Genomic DNA, 22,208 nt, shown 5'->3' with positions numbered 1-22,208 from the left:
AAACTTTGTCTGAGAACGGACACCCCAGTCTTTGGAATGAAAAGCGCCAATCAGAGCCCGGCTTTGTAGCCCCTGGAGCCACAATATGGCAAGAGGCATAGGCCGTAGTGGGCGCTAGGGGACTGGCTCTGAAAAGAGCCCCCAGAGAGGGTCACCCCAGAGCACTAGGCAGCAGCATGTTGCTGAAATAAGAGCACAGCCTCCTCAGGGGACCGTTTGACTGAAAAAAGTATGTTTGTTGAGCGAATGCATTTCTTTATAGTCACGTGTGCTTGTACCGCACATCATCTGTGCAATTCCGCCAGCTCTTCTGCGCGCCCACTCTTAGCTCCCTGTGGGGACAGGCTGCAGCGGCGGGACCCCAACCTCAAGGACTGTTAACTCTCAGAAAATGAAAAGGCAGTGTGATGCATCCAGTCCTTCAACCTTTGGGAATGGAATTTAATTTCCTCTTATGATTCCCGTGCTATCTGGAAGAAGATTCAGCGTGAACTAAGAATCCCCAGCTCTGAAATTCTAAAGCTCTGAAAGGCTTTTCAATAAAATAACATCACAGAAACTCCATGATTATGAGGGTTTAGAGGGACAAGGAAGCATCCCCAAGAATGACGGATAAACGTAGTTGGAGTTACTTGTATAAATCTCTAGGACCTTACCTGAATGGATTCTTTTCAAAATGCTTGATTTTTTCCCCCCTTCTCTCAGATAGAAGGAAACACAATTTATTATGATAAATTTTGAGGCCCAGGAGGTCTACCTTCGGGCTGAGGCAGGGGGAGTCCTTACCTTGTTTCAATAAAATGAGAATGATAATTACCCACCTCCTGAGTGTGTGAGGAGGATCAGATGAGTTAACACCTGCCGGGTTCTAGAGCTCTGCCTGGCGCAGGGTAAACACCATGGAAATGTTAGCTGTTAGTGCTGCCTGGGCTTTCCGGAGAGTGCCCACGGGGCCCTGTCTGGTCACCTGGCACTGCTGTCCTAGGTTCAGGTAGGCGTAGTCGACATAGGAAAATTCTAGTTGCTGAGGTGCCAGGGGCTGGACAGGTGACGCCAGCAAGCAGGCGCACATGCTCCCGTTTCTCAGTCGGGATGAGACACAGCACGCACCCCAGAGCCTGACCCACTGCATGTGTGGGAAGAAAGAAGAGGCCGTGCTCGCCTGCAAATGGGCGACTTCAGTGAAAGCAGAGCCTCCGGTTCTGCCCGCAAGATCACGAAGGCTCTCTGACTCCACTGCCCTCCCTCCTCCAGGCTTTGTCAGCTTTTGCGTTCCCTGAGGCTTTTTCAGTGCCAGGGTGAGGGTCCGTGGGCAGAAGGAAAGCAAAGCCAAGTGGGTACCCGGGACAAGCTGCCCCAGGTGTTTGGTAGGAAAGCACGGGCAGCGGTGTGGAATTTGGAACCAGATGGAATCCTGTTTGGTCCTATCCAGAGGGCACCTCATAAACACGGTCTTGGTTAACTAAGAGCTAAGAGCGAGGTTTCCTGAGCTGACTTGCAGGGCCAGTGTCACAGGAGACACCTGAGGGCGTGTGTCCCTCCTTTTCTGTGGGTGGCTGGGCTAACGTTAAAGAATCTTAGGTGGGCTCTCACCATTGGTGAGTAAACAGCCCCCGTGTTGAGGAGAAGCTAGACTTGGGGTGGGGCAAGTGTTCAGTACACACCGTTCCTGCCCTTTGACAAGGACTGAAAGAGGCCCCTTTGCCCCCTGGCGTCCGAGGCAGCCACCCTGGAAGGCTGGCCGGGCAGGTCCGGAGCTCCACTGGGCCCACGGTTTGCCTGCCGTCTCCCCGGACCTCCGCTGGCTGCCATTGCATTTCGGCGTTCCCGGACTCTGAAGGAGCTGCTTGCTCTAACTGGTCTTATTACTTCTGCGTAATCTTTTCTTTTTCTTCTGCTCTGCTGCCTGTTTATTTTTTGTTATCAGAGGAAGAAGAAATGCTCGAACCAGGAACCAGGTATTTACTGGAAAGGTCCGTCAGCCCCATTCAACTGGATGGAACCTGTCTTCAGCCCTGACTAGTAGCACAGGGCTCGCCTTGCCTGTTGCCAATGAGTCCACTTTATTACCCTCTCCGTGACGGTAGTTAATCAAGGACAGAATTTGCAGGTGGGGTGTGGAGGACCCACGAAAGCATCCAAATCATGGTTTTTTCCTCTGTCCCTTTACGTGAGCGTATTACATATGCCTCATTGCTTTCCTCGCCTTCTGAGGAGGCTAGTGCTTAACTTGGCCCCTTTTCAAAGAGAGTTTTTAAAAATTTTTATGCTCTGTAAGTGGCCTGAAATAGCAGAGAGGTCAACGAGTCACGGAATCCGAAAGAAAATTATCCCGTGCCCAGCTCTCTGTGGTTGTGGGCCAGTCTAGGAAAATATAATTGAAAATACATTCACACCCCAGATGCATGTATTTAGAACTGCATCTTATTCAGCCTTTCTGACTAAGGTTGCCACTCAGTGATCAGTGGCTGACGTTAGCTGTTTCTAGAACTTTTCCTTTTAATGTGTTTACTGTTAAACAAATATCTGTCTGGATGTTTAGGTTGTTACGTTGTGAGTAGAATTGGTCTCCCCTCCTCCGAGCTCAAAAGGATCCCTGGGGCCAGCCTTGCTTCCCCCATGGTGTGTCCTTCTTAATCCTGGCAGCAGGTCCTACAGTACTAGGCAGAGGCCTTGATCCTGCCCTGAGCGCTGGGAGAACAGAGTTGAGATGGGGCTGAGGGCAGTGGGAGGCAGAGAAGTCTTCGAGGGCGGATTCCAGCCCCTCCAGGCGGTGGGCTCCCTCCCCTTCCCTGATGTGCCTATCAGGCCTCCTGAGCCCTGATTCCTTCCCAGCTGAATAGGAAGACAGAGCATTTCTTTAAAATGATCACAGCTATGGCTTTTCTGCGATCACAGAAGACTTTCTATTTTAACTGTTTGTGGAGACTTTAGAATTAGTGTTTCCTTGCTTGTTTTCCTACTAATCTGATGGTACTAATTTTCTGGCTTGAGTTCATAATCTGTGTTTGCAGTGTCTTCTCTCCTGTGGTGGTTGCCAAGTCCAATACAACTCACAACTTTTTTTCTTAAGGATTCAGGACAAGCTATACCACTGGTCGTCGAGAGCTGCATCAGATACATCAATTTATATGGTAAGCTCGATCTCAGGGCAGTGTTTTCAGCTCTTTCCAGAACAGGTGCTAGGCTGTTCTCATAAGAAATGAGATTCAAATTCGTCTGGGAAGATTTCCTGTTGCTGCTCTGCTTCTGAGAGGGAAAACGTTCTATAGAACAGCTGCTATCTTGAGTGCTGTCTATTGAGCCTTGTGTGTAGGGGGAGCTGAAGATGGTGGTGAGAAGACCCAGGAGCTAGGAGAACCGAGGACCAGGGAGGGCACGTGGGACAACTGTATTAGTTCCTTTTTTGCTCCCACTCGAGCCCAGAGCTCTGCACTTTGAGCGCTGAATGAGGTTGGTCAACCGATCAGTTAATCCTGCTAGACTGTGGTAAGCTCCATGGAGGAAATAGAGTGTCTGGGATTTGCCACATGGTGTCCCCAGCACTTAAATTGTGCCTCCATCTGTTCACTTATTCATCCCTCCAAAAATATATTTCCAGAGTGCATAGCAGGCATTGTTTTTGACAATGGCAGCATAGCCACAAACCAGGCAGGTAGGATGCTGGCCCTAGGTAGCTTACATGACCAATTAGAAGGGCAAGGGAATGAACAGGCAGAGAGACAAATAATATAATTTCAGATAGTGATAATGCCAAGGAACTAATTAAAGGGGATAGAGAATGGCTAGAGGAGGGCAGGCCTGCTTTGGCTAAGGTTGTAAGGAGAGCCATCTCCGAGGGGGTGATATTTGAGTAGAAGAAGCCAGCCAGGTGGAGAGAATGGCAAGTGTCAAGGCCTAATATGGGAAAGAAGGCCAGCATAACTGGATGGGAATGAGCCAGGAGGATGGGGTAAGAGACACAGGTGGTAGAAATTCAGCACGAAAGAAATGAACAACGTTTATTGAGCACGTACTATATGTACAAACCAAACTTTAACTAAAGCCTGCCTTTAAGGGTAAACACTTGCCTGAATTATAAAGTGGAGAGTTGTTTCACATAGAAAAACTGAATCTCAGGGAAAGGATCCCCGTCTTAATTCCCTTTTCAGATGAGGGAGGCCCTCTAATTCCTTCAATCTTATAGGTCGCTGTTTTGTTGTTACTGCTGTGTCAGGTATCAAGGTCTCCTCTTTGTTAAGGCCTTGTAGAAACACATAAAAAATGAGATTGTCTTTCTGCAATAAGTCAATGTCCCCCAAACTCCTTGATCCCAAGCCAGCATGCACTCTAGACTCTAGATTTTCTTGAAGGAAGACGTTGTCTGTGATGGGCGAGGGAATGGTTGAGGGAGTGGCATTAATCATTCTCATTCAGAGTCTCTGTGGCTGTTAAACTCCGATGGCATTTGTAAACTCAGGCCAACCTACTTGGGACCAGTGCAACTGACGAATGCATTAGGCAGCATTCACTACCCAGTTATTTGATTGAACTGACCTGTGGGTTAAAGTGGAAGTCATTCACTGGTCCAGTGTTGATATAAACTTCTTGTTTCCTTCAAGCCCAAACAAGAGACCCTAGACATATGAAGCAGAATGTGACTGAGTATTTGGACCAGCTGAAGTTCATCGCAAAGGCTCCTTTGGGGCTTCTGCCAGGAGACAGTCACTGGGAATGACTCTGTTACAAAGGATGGTGGGAGAAAGAGGCAAGCAGTGGGGAGAGTCTTCCGTGTTCCCAGTGGTCTGATGAGCTCAAGGCATTTTCTCTTTCTTTTTTTGTTTGTTTATTTCTTTTAGGACTCCAGCAGCAAGGGATCTTCAGAGTGCCAGGATCCCAGGTTGAAGTCAATGACATCAAAAATTCCTTTGAGAGAGGTAGGTGTGGAGTGATCATCTCCAGCTTGTGTCCAGAGGAAGCCAGGTTGGGTGTTAACGCATGTCTTAGAGCCAGTGGTGCTGGGGCAGCTTGTATCAACATCTCTTCCCAACTTCACCTTCAGCGACTTCACCTTGGTAGCTCGAAATCAGCCAAGGTGGGAGTATTTACACCACAGAAATTGGCAAACACTAAGACCTTTGATCTTTTTCTTTTCGCCGCCAAAGAGCTAGCTGTTGAACATTTACCAGCAAACATGGGTGACTTTCTCTGGTGGGCTCTACAGTGGTTGCTGGGAAAGAGGGTCTTGGAGTTATTGTGTGAATCTGTAAAGGCTGCTGTGTTTTAGAAAAGTTGGAAGAAGCTAGATAACATGGAGTGGCTTAGAATTGCCTAATTCTTTTTTATGCAGTGTTTTTGGCAAAGCTATTCTCCCCAACCCTTGGGGAGGTTACCTAGTTCCCACTTCGGTATAAAAGCTTATCAGAAATGAAGTGGCCACCAGAATGTGGCTTATTTGGTTGAGCCTCCCTTGGCCTCAGGATCCCTGATGGGAACAGATGGCCAGTGTCAGTCTCCAAGCAAAGTAAGGACTTTCTAGGGTCAGGAGGAGCTCAATTCTTCTTAAACCTCTGCCTTTTTATACTAGGACATATCTTGCTGCTACAGTGAAACTGAGAGTCTGTGCATTTCCGTTCAAGGAAATATTTTCCAGCATCACACTCTCTGGTTGTTGAACAAAGCCCATCCCAGGGAGGAAAGAAGAGCCAGTGTGGGGCATCCTAAGCGATATCTGCACCTCTAGTTTCACAGCGTTTGGAAGCATCCCATCTCCGTAGTTACTCCTCAGCTCTGATTTACTACATTTTTCTCTGAGTAGTTAGGTACTAAGTTTGGTCTGAGGACCCAGATCCCAAACCCATTTCCCCACAATACATCACATCCCAATTTACAAAGCACTTTCTTACCCATTCTTCTATGTAATCCTCCTAATAGCCTTGGAAGGTTATGGTTTGTCCTTGTTGGTTGTGCTCTGAGCAAGCCTCTCCCCGGGGCTCCAGCCCTAGAATTCTCCCGACTTATTGCCAGCCTTCCTGGAGGGGCTGCCTCCTGAGCAGACTCACCTTCGGTCACCCTATCCTCCCGCTTCCGTCCTGAGATCTAGCTCCAGGGCAGAGGAAGCTGTCTGTCAGCCCCAGGCAGTCACCATCATAGCCCCCAGCACAGAGCTTTGCAGCGCTAGGCACTCTGGCTTGGAACTGGGTGTGGAGAGCAGGACTGGGCTGGATGTGGCTCTCAGTGGCCCATGAGGAGGGTCCTGGAGAGCTTAGGGTTTGGAGTCCACTCCAGGATCTTGGGTACTTAGAACCAGGGAGCCCCAGAATTGCCCTGCTCCAAGCTCCTACTTGCGCATTTATTCATCCTCTCAACAAGCCTGCATTGAGCCCTGCACTGCACTGGGTAATGGACTAGGGCCTGTCAATATGATAGGAACAACAGACAAGTCACTGCTAGCAGAGAACCGGTTTAGCAAACAGCACGGTCAGTGCAAGCATGGAGTAATCGCTGGGTAGCATGGGAGCCCCTAGCCCAGTTTGCGTGGAAGAGGGAGGAATAGCAAAGCCTCGAAAGGCTTCCTGGAAGAGGAAATGCCTAAGCTGAGGCTTGAAGAGTAAGAGTCAGGGGAAGCAGGGAAAGGGCATTCCAGACCAAGGGAACAGCATGTGCAAAGCCCACAAAGCAAGAGGTATCCTCCCCTCAGCATCCCTGATAGAAGTGTCATTCATCATTTCCCTGAGCTTCTCTTGGCAATGACAGACAGCCCAGCCAGGGTTTGGTTTCTTTATTTCCCCCAATTCCTTAACACCCCTGCTGCCCTGTGTTCATTATAAGTGAACAGAGCCGTGGTCTGGACCCTTTGCTGGTTCCATCCTCCTGGGCTCACCCCATCAGAAAGAATTCCTTGTATGTTGTGAGTAAACTGCCTGGTGCCTCCGGCCCGGTGACCGCTCTCCGTTGTGTTTTCTTACTTGCCAGTGTCTTGTAAGTAAGTACCTTGCTGTACCAGGCAGCCAGGCCCAATCCCCACCCCAGCAGCGCTGCTTTCTTTCCTTCCTGAACGTGATTTCTAAGGTCAGCACCTTCTGTTACTTGCTCAGGTGCCTTGGAGGGGTATTTGTGCAAATTAGACTTCTCTGCTCCTTGGAGCGAAGAGATCACCTGACCCAAACCTCAGCTGCAAAAATTGTTTTCTGCTTTTTCGTTGCCTCATGTGTGCAGTTGGCCCCTCTCCCTCTCACCCCCGTTCCGGGATGAATCTCATTCTCTTGCCCGCTTCGTCCTTCGGCTCCACCCGAGCCTACACGGGAGCATGGCTTATTCTAAAAGAATAGTTCCTGGGATGTCTCTTTTAGAAAAACCCTTTTTGGCTTCTCTGGGCTGGCTAGTACCCAGATTTCACATGCATTACTTTCTGTTTCTTGACATTCACCACCCACCGGCCCTGGGTTTGGGTTCCTGACCTGGCTGACCCTCGGGGCACCTCCTCCCCCATCTCCTGAAACCGGCTTTCCTCTCCCTGGCTCGCTGCTGTGTTCTTCTCAGCCCCTGGCAGTGAGCGGCCCGGGCCCACTCCTCACGGCCCACCTGCTCTAACTGGTGATGGAACTTTCTCTCCAAACCAGTACATTGTGTGTTTTTCCTTTCTTCCTTTTATTTTAAAAAATTTAAACCCTCTAATCCCTGCAGGGTGCCTGTCCTTTGCCACTTGTTCAAACAGACATGGGTCTTTTCCTCCTCAGCCCCTTTTTTTCTCTCTTTGGACGAAGCTCTTGCCTACACTCCGTGCAGAAGGCTGTTGAAAGGAGCACGGACCTCTTTTTGTTAAGCTTCTGAAAAATTACATGTTAGGAATCCATTTTTGGCTTATTATTCCTAAACGCACTTTCCTTCTCCTCTGACATGAGTCAACCAGGGTTTTAGTTGGGATTATGATTTTTTTTTTTTTTGCGGTACGCGGGCCTCTCACTGTTGTGGCCTCTCCCGTTGCGGAGCACAGGCTCCGGATGCGCAGGCTCAGTGGCCATGGCTCACGGGCCCAGCCGCTCCGCGGCATGTGGGATCTTCCCAGACCGGGGCACGAACCCGTGTCCCCTGCATCGGCAGGCGGACTCTCAACCACTGCGCCACCAGGGAAGCCCAAGGGATTATGATTTTTTTAATTATATTTTGCTGTCAATAAATCTCAAACTCAGCACTCAAGTTTTGAGATCTTCCTGTAATCTTCTGGCAAAATGAAGGAGAAAACATCGTGGAAAAGCAGGAATCAGCAGCTGTGCTGTGGAGAGAGCTGTGGTTTGCTGTTGTCTCCCAGGCTAGCTTTTTGCCTCTCTGTTTTCCCCACAAACCAATCCCCTGTCCTCTTGGTATGTAAAAGGTGAGAGAACTGCCTATGTTCTCTCCTCATGTGGAAGGGTGGCTGGAAAGGGAGTCAATGGTCCTTTCACTGTGCTCACATCAACATAGGGTTTGGATTTGGGGCTGAAATCATGGCATGTAGGATCTGACACATTCTACACTCTGGATGTGGCCCTTCTCAGATCTGTTTCCTACCCCAGGAAGAGGGGTGTGAGCGGGAGACACAGGGAGGGGTTGTCACGTTGCGGAGCCTCGGGATGGGGCTGGGAGGATCCTGGCCGCAGAGACCTGCCCTGGAGAGACCACCTGTGGGCTTCCTGCCATGCCCCCATCCAGCAGCACGTTCCCCTAGAGCTGTGAGCACACACGGTGTGTTCACTCTGCCCTGGGTGCAGCCTGCCTTCAGCCCTTAGGGAATGCTGGGGCGACCTGGCTGGGAGCAGGCTGCAGGCAGGGCTGTTTGGTAATAATTCTGCCTCCCTCCCCGGGAAACTAGCTAGCAAAATGGGAACTAGCTTTCTCTTGGACTGGCCTGGAATTTTAGCTCTAATTCTCCTCCTGGAGGAAGCCATCATTCACATACACCATCCTGCTCATCTTGAACTCTGGAATTCCATTCATTTCTAAGCCAAAATTGGCAACCCTTGCAGAGAGCCGAAGGCCTGGGCTAGGAGGGAGGATTGTTTGGATGGCTCCTTTTATGGACGAAGTGCCTTCTGGGAGGAAGAGCAAGAATGGATGGTGTGTGTGTGTGTGTGTGTGTGTGTGTGTGGTCAGTAAGTTAACCAGACTTAACAAGGAGAGCTTATATGGAGGAAGTAAAATCCTTGTGCTTTTGGATCATGAGACCACAAGAGTAACATGTGGTGCACTAGGGGAACAGCTTAATACAGCGCAGTTTTCAAACTCTTACGGTCCTTCAGAGGGGCTTCAAGGGCTGCTACTGGGATGAGGAGGGAAGATGAGAAGGTAGGGCTTGCACCTTTCTCTAAATTCAACTAAGGCAGCTTTGCTCATCCATGGGAACCTTTTTCTTGAAAAAAAAAAAAAGTTGAGATTCTACTGTAAAGGAAGGAGGGAGAGAGGGAGGGAAGGAAGGAAGATGATAGATGATAGATAGATAGATAGGCATGCAGGCAGACAGGCAGCAGATAGAATTGAAAACCACAGGTAGAAGAAGGAATATCTCCCAGGCATTACGAGACCTGGGAGCTGCTGGTGTCTGTTTTTGACTACATGAGCAAGTTGTTTCTTTTGTTGGGGCCTCAGCTTTCTTGCAGGTGAGAGTGGTGGAGCTGGGACCATGCCTCCCTTGGTGCCATGCAGTGCTGTTTTGCGGATTAAGAGAGATCACATATGCCAGTGTGCTTCTCACTTGAAAAGTGCTATATCAGTATAGGCTATATATATATATATATATATTTTTTTTTTTATGTTTTCTCTCTTCCTTCCTCATGAGAAAGTCTTGTGGGGGAAGCATTTTCCTTTTTTTTTTTTCTTCCTGTTTTTAAATTTTTAAATTTGTTTCAAAGTTAAACCCAAGACATATTGACTTCATAGGAAATCCACTGAGAAATGATTTTCTAGGCTGAACACCTGTTTCCCTCTAGTGTCCCCCAACAGAGCATGTACGTTATTTACTTTCATTTTATAATCACTGCTGTCCCACCACTATACCAAGATCACCTAAACTGTGTGTGTGGTATTCTGAATATTCTTACTGATACCCTAAGTTCACTAACTGCAAACGATTTTCTGGGATAACCTGTCACTTGAATTCTTTGGCTACTTTTGAAGATAAAGTCCAAAGAACTCTTAAATGATTCTCCTTTGGGGAAGATGGTATTTTATAGGCATTAGCAACTGGCATCTGGGGCTGTACTGATCCCATCTGGCATCACTGGGAGGCAACGTGTAAAACCAAAGAATCATTTGATGCAACAGGCAACTAAGTGACTCAAAACTGAAGGTTAAATTTAAAGAAAAAACTAATTTAGAGAAAAAAAGGTAATCCTAGAGGAACTCATTCTAAGCAATCAGTCATTATGCCTGTGTGTGTGTATGTGTGTGTGTGTGTGTGTGTGTGTGTGTGTGTGTGTGTATGTAAGGCAAAACCAGATTGATTCAGTGCAGGCTGGTGGGTCCCAGAAGATTGCTTAGAATGAGTTTTCCGGAGACAGTGATCTGAGGGAACAGAATCTGGCAAGTGGCCAGTACCAGTAAAGAGAAGAGCAGCCATGAATTGCTGGGGACATTTACATTGAACCCCTGTGGGGAAGCATTTTCATCTCCTCCTATGGGAACATCTGGGAGGTTGACCTATGGAACACAATGCATGGGCTGCCACACACAGTCGTTCAGGCTGGGCAATGCACAAGAGTACTCAGCCACGAGGACAGGAATGTGCTGAACTCTGGCTCATGCCCTGGAAGCCACAAGCCCTGGTTCAGGAAGTGTGTGTGTGGGGTGTCTTTCTCTAATTTGCACTAAAGCATGTTGGGGCCAGCAGAGGCCCTGGCAGTGACACACATTCTCTTCCCGCAGAGGCATAGTATAGAGATCCAAGTATGGATTTGCAGTTCCGCTCTTTTTTTTTTTTTGCGGTACGCGGGCCTCTCCCGTCGCGGAGCACAGGTTCCGGACGCGCAGGCTCAGCGGCCATGGCTCACGGGCCCAGCCGCTCCGCAGCATGTGGGATCTTCCCGGCACGGAGCACGGGGCACGAACCCGCGTCCCCTGCATCGGCAGGCGGACTCTCAACCACTGCGCCACCAGGGAAGCCCGCAGTTCTGATCTTCATTGCTTACCAGACTTATATTGCTCTGGGCTGTTCTGGCAGGAGGAGGAGGAGAAGCCCACTGAGCAGACCTCTCTCAGCACCTTCAGGGAGGTGTCAGGTTGCTGCCTGCTTCCTTTCACGTCCCCCATGGAAATCCTGGTGGTGAACTAGCTCAGCAACCCCCATTAAACTGAAAAGTGCTGCTCTCCTGAGATATTTTCCCCTGTGCAATTGGCAAAAATTTAAAAGACATTCCATGGGCAGGGCTATGGAAAAGCAGCCTTCTCCTATGTTGCTGGGAGGAGGAGAAAATGGTGCCACCCCACCAGAGGAGAATTTGGCTTTATCTGATGAAACTACACGTTTGTTTGCCCTTTGACCCAGTAATCCCACTTCTAGGAACCTACCACAGAGACACACCTCTATGAATAAGAAACACAGGTACAAGGTTATTTGTTGTGGCAGTGTTCGTAACAGCAAAAGATGGGAATGTCAATCCATAGGAGACTGGTTGACTACATTATGGTCTATCCATGAAATAGAGTCGTTTGCGGCCATAAAGAAAAAAAATGAGGAAGATCTGTATGAACTGACAAGGAGGGATTTCTAGGATTTACTGTTTAGAGAAGAAACAAGTATATGTAGTAGCAGAGTGTGCTACTTCCATTTTATGTAAGAAATGAGGGAAGGTAAAAAAATTGTATATATGTATTTGCTTATTTTTGCAGAAAGAAAGATTAGCAGGACAAACCAGAGACTAATGAAAATGGTTAAATGTAAGGTGTAGGGAGAGAAGAATAAGAACAGGGCTTCTCTGCAAGCAACTTTTTATCTCGTTAGGACTCCTGGAACATGTGGATGCTTTATATTTTCAAAATTGCATACTTTTAAAAAAAAGGATTTCTAAAAAAATTAACTCCCTAAAATTGAATATAAATAGAAACAAATAAGCTGTATATCAGACTGACAACCATACAGAGAGTAACTTTTCAACATGTGCTCTGGTCATACGCTTTTTTAAAAGCTCTATTGAATTACATACCATAAGGCTCATCCATTTTTTAAAGTATATATTTTAGTAGTTTCTAGTATATTTATAGATTTGTACATCATCACCATAATCTAATTTCAGAAAATTCTCACCACCCCTAAAAGGAACCCTGTACCCATTTATAGTCACTCCCTGTACCACTTACACCCCAGCCCCCATCCCTAGGCAACCACTAATCTACTTTCTGTCTTCCGATCATATGTCTTTAGTGGGATACATTCTGAGGGCCTAAAAAACAAAAAAAGCCCTGCAAATAAACGTTAATTTTTATGTAGTAGGTTTATTACTAGTGGTGATATGGTTATTAAAAATCTGAAACTAGGGCTTCCCTGGTGGCGCAGTGGGTGAGGGTCTGCCTGCCGATGCAGGGGACACGGGTTCGTGCCCCGGTCCGGGAGGATCCCACATGCCGCAGAGCGGCTGGGCCCATGAGCCATGGCTGCTGAGCCTGCGCGTCCGGAGCCTGTGCTCCGCAACGGGAGAGGACACAACAGTGAGAGGCCCGTGTACCGCAAAAAAAACAAAAACAAAAACAAAAAAATCTGAAACTATTTTATGTATATTGTAGGATAAGGCAGACACATTAAAATATCAATTATAAATACTATTCAGAACAAGATTTTCACTGTAAGAAAAACGAAATGAAAATACAAAATAAATGAAGGTAAAGAAAACATTGTACCTTAAACATGAATTAGAAATATCAGTGTGAACTTGTGAAAAAAAAATATGTATATTCTAGCTCTATGTACAGAAAGAGCCTAGATGTTCTTTATGACACTCCTGTAGCAATGAGCACACCTAGAACCTAGATCTTGGTTTCTAAATACCATGCCCTGCAAAAAGCAAACAAAGCTCCTTAGAGAAGTTTTTTATTCCAGGTCTAGGTCAAGGAAAGTACCAGGTGATTCAGGGACATCTTTTATGCCAGAAAGCAATTAAGTGCTCAATAGAGGTCGCATCAAAGGACATAAGAAAGGACTCCCCCTGGCCAAATTTGGGGACAATCTGAGCACCCCAATGAATAGTGATGTAGCGGGTATAACACTTTAATTAAAAATTATAAAAACAAGCCCATAAAATGTTTTAAAAAAAATAGGAGGGTGGAGGGAACACGGAGAAAGCTCTTCTTTAGGGAAGAATGCCACCTAGTAATTGTAGATGGAATGACAGAATCAGAAAATCACCATTTTGTTAGAACCGCAGGGTAATAATTGATTTGGGCAAAAGTTATCATTGGATGCTCAAAGCACTGGGTAAAATATGTTAAGCATGATGACATGCACATAGATCACTTATTGTTTACAAAAATATTTTATATTTTATACTTGTTATTACAAAGGAGAAAATATACCTTTACAGTGTAGAGATCCAGAGGCCACCACCTTAATCCAGTGATCAAGCATTACCCACATAGTATTCTTGGCCACAATATTTAACCTGACTCTAGTCATGAGGAAGCAATCAGACAGATTCTGAACGTGAGGCATTCTACAAGGCAGTTGGCCTGGACTCTTCAATAAAAGTCAATATTATGAAAAACAAACTAACAATAAAAAATGTTGGGGTCTGTTTTGCATTCAAAAGACTAACGAAGCATAACAACTGAATGAATTGTGTGAACACTGATTAGATCTTAGTGTTTGAAAAGTTCTATGAAGGACGTGCGACAATGGGGAATGTTTGGGTAAAGCCTGTGACGGTGTTTTGGAACTCCTGTTAATTTTCTTAGGTGTGATACACGGTTACGTAGGGGAATAGCCTTATGCTGAGGAGGAATGTGTTGAAGTATTTAGCAGTGATGTGTTGTAATGTCTACAAAACACTCTCAAATAATTGAGCAGTACTAAATATAAGTAGAGAAAGGGAGGGAGAGCAAATATGGCAAGATGAGTGTAAGTGTAGGGTGACGGATGTTCATTATTTTAATTCTACAGCGTTGTTAGAGATTGGAGCAGTTTCAGAATCCGCTGCAGGGAGCACCCTAAGCATGCTGTATGGCGGAGGCTGTCACATCTGTCCTCCAGTTCAGGCTGGGCCAGGTCACCTCTTCCGCCATCTGCACACACCCTGCCCCCTTACCGAGCTGAATCGTCATCTCCTGTTTCCCCTTAGGTGAAGACCCGCTTGTGGATGATCAAAATGAACGAGATATCAATTCAGTCGCTGGCGTTCTAAAACTGTATTTCCGAGGACTGGAAAACCCACTCTTTCCTAAGGAAAGGTTTCAAGATTTGATATCTACTATTAGTAAGTATTTCCCAGGTGGAATGATCAATTTCTTGACCAATCTTTATTGAAGCTGCACTCCAGGCTCATCGCTGCAGGGGAGGGGTGCCTTGAAAGAAGCCATATGACTCTTGTCTTCATGGAACTTAAAACCTAGTTGTGGAAATAACAAGATTGTTTATAATAGAAGGACTCATGGGCATGGTACACCTCTGGGTATAGGAGGAGCTCAGAAGAGAAGAGGCAGAGGGAGCCTTGGTTTCTCAGATCACAGCTGAGGGAGAATGATGTGAGTAGAGTCTTCGGGGAGGAGTGGACTCAGGGATCCTAGGAAGGGTTGGGGACACACAGATCAATGGGACCAGCAGGAGGGTGTCCCAGCCAGTACATGGTGTAAGATGCTGGAAGGGTCTGATGGAGCAAGAAAGGGAAGACCTTGAATGCCTTGCAAGGATTCCAGAGCTTTTCCCCTTGGGTTACAGGGAGCCATGGAAGGTTTGGGAGTCAGGTCAGCAATATGGCAAACAGGGAAATGATGAAAATAAGTTGATTGTGGGCTTCCTCTGACATCACTAGCCATGAGAGTCCTTCTTGACTAGTATTTCTGTGGATAAAGGCAGGAGCCCAATCTAGGGGCTGAAGTAAAGGCACCTTGACTGTAAGATGCCAAAATCCACGGCAATCTTTTGGGAGTATTTTTTTAAATAAACTTTTAATTTTAGAATATTAGAATGTTAGTATTTTGGAATAAACTCTTTTTTTTTTTAAATAAACTCTTTGAGTTACAGAAAAGTTGCCCCACACCCCGTTTCACTAGGGATGCTTCTCACAATGTTCTGAGGGATATTTGCAGCCAGGGAAGTGCCCCAGGAGGTGACAAGAGCCTAGGGAGGCTTGAACCCTCTTATTTGTCTTGTGTGAAAGGCGCTTCCTCCACTCTTCTGCCCCCCACTACTTCCTGCTCATCTTTCCTGATCCACTTCAGGCTCCAGACCACCTCTCAGAAATCCCAGGCCACAGAAGCCCATCCCTGTCTGAGCCCCGTGTCACTTGCTCAGCCAGTATTTCCAGAAGCTCCAATAGACCAGTTCCTGAGCGGACAAGGTGTTTGGCCCCTGGTACAAGGTCATGGCATTGTGTACCTTGAATAACAGTGTGAGAGGAAAAGTCCCTCCTCAGTTCCCTCCCAAAGCCTTGGTTACATCAAGGAGTGACAGCCCCTCTGCCCCCAACGTACAAGTCAATCTCCCTGCTAAACAGAGAGAGCAGGGCCTCAGTCTCAGAAACTTTTGTATAAAACAATGTCTACCTATAATTTGTTAGCATTGTTTTGCTTTCATTGTACCTCTTTTTATGTTACCTTCTAATTATGGCAAGTGATCCTGGTTTCTCCTTTACAGAGTGAGGTACGGTCTCCTTTTTTTTTTTTCTTTTGCGGTACGTGGGCCTCTCACTGCTGTGGCCTCTCCTGTTGCGGAGCACAGGCTCCGGATGCACAGGCTCAGCGGCCATGGGTCACAGGCCCAGCCGCTCCGCGGCATGTGGGATCTTCCCGGACCGGGGCATGAACCCGTGTCCCCTGCGTCGGCAGGTGGACTCTCAACCACTGTGCCACCAGGGAAGCCCAAGGTCTCCTTTTTTAAAGAAATGTATTTAAGAAAACAGTAACAATAAACAGTAGTGGAGGTGGTCTAGGGCAGTGCGACTGAGGCCGAGGACATGGAGGGGCCTGTATGGGGGGCAGTGGACTCGATATGTGTGCCAGAGCCTTCCACTCTGTGTGGAGGCCTTGGTGAGGGGCCAGACCTTGAAGGTAGGCTGGAGCATGCCAGGTGAAGAAGAGAGATCACCAGTGTGTGCAAAAACCTGGAGCAGGAGAGCCTTTGTGTGTTTGGGTGGAGGGATGGGGGGTGGCTAAGGTGGCCCGGCACAGTTCTTCTGCGGGGCACTACTGGCACTTCGGGTAGAGCAGTGCCTTGTTGTGTGTCCCACACATTCAGGACCCTTAGCACCTTGGCCCCTGGATCCCAAATGCCAGTGGCACCCTCCAGTCACTGCAACAACCCCAGAGAATGCCCCACATATTTGTAAGTGCCCCAGAGGTGCACTCCCGCTTCATCTGAGAAACATGGCTCTCAATCATCTTCAGATACTTGGAGAAGGGGTGGCAGCTGGGAGATGAAGCAGGCAAGGGTGGTTGAAGCTGCATCATGAAGGGCCTTGGATACAGAGGAGAAAGGGGAAAGCTGTGTTTTAAAAGGAACATGCTGACAGGATCTGGAGGCTGGAGAGAGGAGGGGCTGAGTGAGAAAAACATGTTTTTCTCTGAAAAAGAAACTGACATGGGTTTATGCATGAGCCCTGCAGATGATCATTGGAGCTTTGGTGGCTCACTCTTGGCCTGAGCTTTCTCTCCCTACAGAGAAAAGCCCACAAAGCACTTTTTTCTCCTTACCAAGCCCAATTTGCTGCCCCCAACTCTGGCCTGACTGATTAAATGTCTGTATCTCTAGGGTTGACCTGAAAATGGGGGTCAGAGACAAGAGCCCAGGAATCATCAGGCTCTTTGACCAATATACAGCTCAGGAGGTGGTTATTTATTCAGTGCTCATTTCCTGAGCACCTACTCTGTGCCAGGCCTGTGCTGCAGCTGGTGTTTTTAAAGAGTCTAATAAAACCTGGTCCCTGCCTGTGTTCATCAGGACTCATAGGCTACAGGTGACAGAAACTCAGCTTACACTGACTTAACCCGTAAACGGGAATGTAGTGGCTCATATATCTGAAAAGTTAAGGCCCAGCTGGACTCAGACCTCACACGACATCTTCAGGAATCTGTCCCCTCCAGCTCTGTGGCGACTGCACTCCCGGACACCATCTTCTTTCCTGGGAGCCCCCAGCTGCTCCTCTACCCAGTTTCAAGAGGGAATTTCTCTCTAGGTTTCTCCAGCTGAGTCCCAAGGATCGACCCTGATTTGTTCTGATTAGGCCATGGACCCCTTCCTGGGCCCAGCCCTGTGGCTAGGGGAATTTGATGCTCTGATTGGCTAGGCCAGGGTCACATTTCCATCCCTGGAACTGAGAGTAAAACTGCCTCCCCCTGGGCTTCCCTGGTGGTGCAGTGGTTAAGAATCTGCCTGCCAATGCAGGGGACACGGTTTGATCTCTGATCTGGGAAGATCCCGGATGCCGCGGAGCAACTAAGCCCGTGCACCACAACTACTGAGCCCATGTGCCACAACTACTGAAGTCCGCGTGCCTAGAGCCCGTGCTCCACAACAAGAGAAGCCACCGCGATGAGAAGCCCGCACACCACAACCAAGAGTAGCCCCTGCTTGCCGCAACTAGAGAAAGCCCATGTGCAGCAACGAAGACCCAACACAGCCAAAAATAAATAAATAAATAAATAAATTAAAACAAAACAAAAAACCTGCCTCCCCCTGAACCACATGGGCTGATCTCACAGGTGGGACTCACAGATGTCAGCTACTTGGCTCTCTGATGATGAAAGGCGCCCTGAAAAGTCCCTTTATGTTACAGAACTGGAGAACCCAGCTGAGAGGGTGCACCAGATCCAACAAATCCTCATCACCCTTCCCCGCGTGGTCATCGTGGTCATGAGATACCTCTTCGCTTTCCTCAACCAGTGAGTTGCCAAGCCAAGGGGGGGACCCCCTCTTTGACTCAGCCCTGGCCTCCTTTGGGAGGGGGTGTCCTGAGGTTTGTAGGTACAATTGTTCCTAGAACATGGGACCCTCCTGAACGTGAGTAGAGCCCCCAAGAGAAAGAAACCACGGGGGAGGATTCACCTTTCCCTGGTGACTTGTGGGTACTCCTTTCTTGTAGCCTCTCGCAATATAGTGACGAGAACATGATGGATCCCTACAACCTGGCCATCTGCTTCGGGCCCACCCTCATGCACATCCCCGATGGGCAAGACCCTGTGTCCTGCCAGGCACATGTCAACGAAGTCATCAAAACCATCATCATCCACCATGAAGCCATCTTCCCCAGCCCCCGGGAGCTAGAGGGACCTGTGTATGAAAAATGCATGGCTGGAGGGGAAGAATATTGGTAAGATTCCATTCTTCTTAATATTATTATTATCATCGTTGTTGTTGTTACTGTTGAACCAGAACAGTAAGAAACCCTTTGATTTTCTTACTGCTTTTTAGTCTGTACTCCCATATATATTTTCTCATTTGAGCTTCGCTCCAGCCTTATACGAGGGATAGGTACATCAGTCAAGACTGTCTTGGTTTATAAGGGACGGAAATACAACTCAAACTGGCTTAAGCCAATTGGGAGTTTAGTTTTAACTAAATAAAGTCTGGGATCATAGCTTTAGGTATAGCTGGATCCAGGAGTTCAACTATTATCATCAGGACTCAGTCCTGCAATTCCCAGCCCCTGGCTGCTTTCTTCTACATTGGCTTCATTCTCAGGCAGCCTCTCCCTTGGTAGTTTCAAAGAGGCATCTGGTAACACCAGTTTAGAGCCTGTTCTCTCGCCATTCCCAGTGGAAAAAGAGCTCCTCCTTCCCAAATGTTTTAACACAAGTCCAAGAATTACGTCTCCTCCTGAGGCTTGGGTCTGGTGAACTAATCACATCGATTAGGAGATGTATGTAACGCTGTCATTGGCCAGGTGAGCTGCAAGCCCATCTCAGGCAGCAGGGGGTGGATAATCCCCACCTCAACCTCTTAAGCTGAGAATGACACTTCCTTGTCCCCTACCATCTAGAGTTCTCTGTTCCTGGCAAAGTTTGTTCACTTTCTTTGAGAGCTCCACACCAGGCCAACAGGTGCTAGTTGGGCACCTCTGTGTACCTGGTGCTACACTGGGTTTTGGGAGAAATATTTTAGAATCTTATCAAACTCAGGGCTGACTACCTTCCCCAGGCTAAGACCTTAAAATACGGTGAAAATAGAACATTTCTGTGAAGACAGAAAATTCAGAACACCAACTGACAAAAACCAAAGGGCTCCTACTCTTTCTTTCTTCCCAATCCAGGACAACACACAGCTGTATGTTTAGGTATTACCCACACTGCTTTCAGCCAGATGCCTACAGGGGAGTTAGTCTTTTCATTGTCAGAGCGTTCCTGGACTCTTGCCTCGCTTTAGTTCTGTGGGCATATTTGGGCAGCAGCTTCAAAGAAGGGAAACGTTCCAGCCTCCTTGTTTCTCTGCAACACTTCTCTGCATAGAAACACCGGGCCACAGCTCTCTAATCTCATCTGAGGCACCTGGAGCCAGTCTGTCCCTGATCTGTAACAGAAATCCTACAACCAGCAAGCACACTTTTTAGACAAAGAGGAGCTTTTCAACTTGATCGCTTTTGCAGCCATTACCAGTTTTCTTTTCTTGCTGCAATATATATAATTAGTGCTCTGGGAAGGCACGTACAGATCTTAGCATACTTACCAAAGCACTACATACAATAACCACACTTTTCTTAATCCCATTTGTGATTAATCCTCATCCCCATGAGAAAGGAAAACTACTAATTACATGGTAATTTTGGAGGCGTTTTCAAAGCCAAAAAGGAGGATTTGGTTGAGGGTCTCATCACAGTGGACAACATTCATTCACCAAATGGTTACTGAGCATCTGTCCTGGGCCAGGCCCTGGGCTGAGGGGTAGGGATGTAACCTGACCAGGAGTAACCCCTGAGACAGGGAGGAGGAAAGAAGCAGTTCTAGGAGTAGGGGCCCTGGAGCCAATGTAGGGAGGTCAAGAAAGGCTTCCTGGAGGAAACACGGTGACTTGACTGAGGCCTGAAGGATGAACTGGGTCAGCCAGGTGAGAGCGGGCAAAGAATGTGCTAGGCCTGGAGCATGCAATAAAATGAAAAGCGTTCTGTATGCCTGCAGTGTTGCATGTGACGAGAGAATGGTGAGGGAGGAGGCCCCACAGGCCGGCAGGAGCCAGGTTATAAAAGATCTTAAGCCATTGTGCAGAGTCTGGAACTTATCCAGGAGAATTTTTCATAATAAAGCCCATATTCCTTTAAATGGTATTGTAAACGTCACCTTCAAGAAGCCTTCCTTGACACCCTATGTAGGTCCGCTCTCCTGTTCTTGTCTCTGCTCATCTGTGCCTATATAACACATTTCAACTTGTAGCACTTCTGTTTCTCAGCCCATGAGGGCAGGGTTTGTGTCCACGTTACCCATCAATGCACCCCTCTTACCTAGCACCATGCCCGGCATAGATTAAGACTCAGTCAATGGTTTGATTAAAAAGAAAAACGGATTGGCTCACTATGTGAATGAACCCTGGCCTCAAGAAGCTTACAGTCCAGTGAGGGGGCGTCAGCTGATGAAGTTATCCCAGCGCATTAATGACAGAATTTGATGGTCCTGGACTCACTCTACCCCTAAGCCCATCATGGTTGCCAGCCTGCTCGCCACCTGGGCTGATGTGGAGTTTGCACGCAGCACCATGAGGCAGCCCCGAGGAACCCACTCCTTGGGAGCTTCACCCACCTTGCTGAGCTTGTCACCTCTGCTGCAAGACAGGCAGGGAGCCAGGCCAGATGGATGACTCTCAGAACTTCCAAAGTTCCTTCTGCTCTGGCCTGAGGTCCTTCTGAGGAAAAACGTCGGTGTTTTACTGCCTTCTAGATCTTACAGAATACTTAGGCACTGACGGCCTTTACCAAGAAGACAGCCCAGCAAATTTCAGGGCTGGGGTCAGTTGGGGGATGGTATTCAGGGAATCTTCCCAATGGGTGAGGGGGCCGGGAGTGGTTTTCTGTTAGGAAGGTCTGCGGGTGGTCAGATGAAAAAAATGGGATGAAGTGGGCCTGGCCTGATCTGGGTCAAGGCACAGAGGTGGGCTAGGCCGGCACCTGCGGGAGGCTGAGGGCAGCGTGAGGTACAAAGCCCCCCCAGGAGTCCCCTCCCCATGTTTCCTTGCAGCGACAGCCCGCACAGCGAGCCAGGGACCATCGACGAAGTTGACCACGACAATGGCACCGAGCCTCACACCAGTGATGAAGGTGAGTGAGGGGGAATCGGGGCGAGGAACTCACCTGGGGCCTCTCCTGCTGACTCATGCCTGCCCACCTGCTGGGCCGACCCACGTAACCGCCACCCGTCCAGCTTTGCAAGTCAGCATGTCATCCTCTGACGCAGACAGCGACCCAGAAAGACCTCCAGTCCACTGCATCCCCACACGGCTTGCCTCCTTCCCTTCTGTGTCCTGCCTGGCCTGAGTGCAAATCCTAAGTGGCGAGAGTTTCCTAAGTAGGAAGCAGGCTTTGTCCTCTGTCCCTCCCCTGTTGGGGGTCTGTTCTGCACCCGGCCTGAGCTGGGACCTGGGGCACATCAATGAGCCAGACGTGGGTCATCAAGGCTCTCCTGGTCTTGTCACCTGACAGGTCGAGAGCAGCTCCGCACCATGCAGAGTGACAATGCCAGGCTACAGGGGTGACCCAATGCAGTGGGTACCCCAAAGGCGAGGCCAAACGGTGGTGACCCAGGGAAGTGTGAGCACGTAGAGAGAGAAAGGCCGGCCGGGGTCTGAGGGACTCCTCAGACCTTCCACCCCTCTAGACAAGGAAATAAAATCAGGTTTGTCTCTAGGGAGCCTGGACAGTATAGGCAAGCAGTCTGGATAATACGGGCCTGGGGCCAGCATTTCCATTAGGCAGATCAGGCACAGTGCCTAGGGCCCACGATGCTTTCAGGGCCCATGAAAACGTTTTAATTTTTTTTTAATAAAAAGAAAAAAGAGAATATGAGCCTGGATTATATTCATCTCTGTACAATGCAGTTGTGAGATATAATTTTTGACATTTCTTCTAGCGGAG

At 48.1% G+C, this 22,208-nt stretch overlaps 1 protein-coding gene across 2 annotated transcripts in view; it reads left to right on the top strand.

The window, feature by feature from the left end:
* The window catches only part of SRGAP3 (SLIT-ROBO Rho GTPase activating protein 3), a 259,740-nt gene that overhangs the window by 206,580 nt on the left and 30,952 nt on the right, over window positions 1-22,208 (top strand). For both annotated transcript variants that reach the window (XM_089919663.1, XM_022564631.3), the window contains 6 exons: window positions 3,074-3,134; window positions 4,839-4,916; window positions 14,280-14,414; window positions 17,931-18,036; window positions 18,237-18,464; window positions 21,316-21,395. In XM_089919663.1, coding sequence (XP_089775789.1) covers window positions 3,074-3,134; window positions 4,839-4,916; window positions 14,280-14,414; window positions 17,931-18,036; window positions 18,237-18,464; window positions 21,316-21,395 — 688 coding nt within the window. The remainder of the gene's footprint in view (window positions 1-3,073; window positions 3,135-4,838; window positions 4,917-14,279; window positions 14,415-17,930; window positions 18,037-18,236; window positions 18,465-21,315; window positions 21,396-22,208) is intronic.

Source organism: Delphinapterus leucas, chromosome 10, assembly GCF_059928025.1.
Source record: "Delphinapterus leucas isolate spDelLeu-1000000601 "Yukka" chromosome 10, BTC_Dleu_Yukka2, whole genome shotgun sequence".
Taxonomy (NCBI): domain Eukaryota; kingdom Metazoa; phylum Chordata; class Mammalia; order Artiodactyla; family Monodontidae; genus Delphinapterus; species Delphinapterus leucas.
Note: the sequence above shows the minus strand (reverse complement) of the source record. Positions and strands in the feature narration are given on the sequence as shown.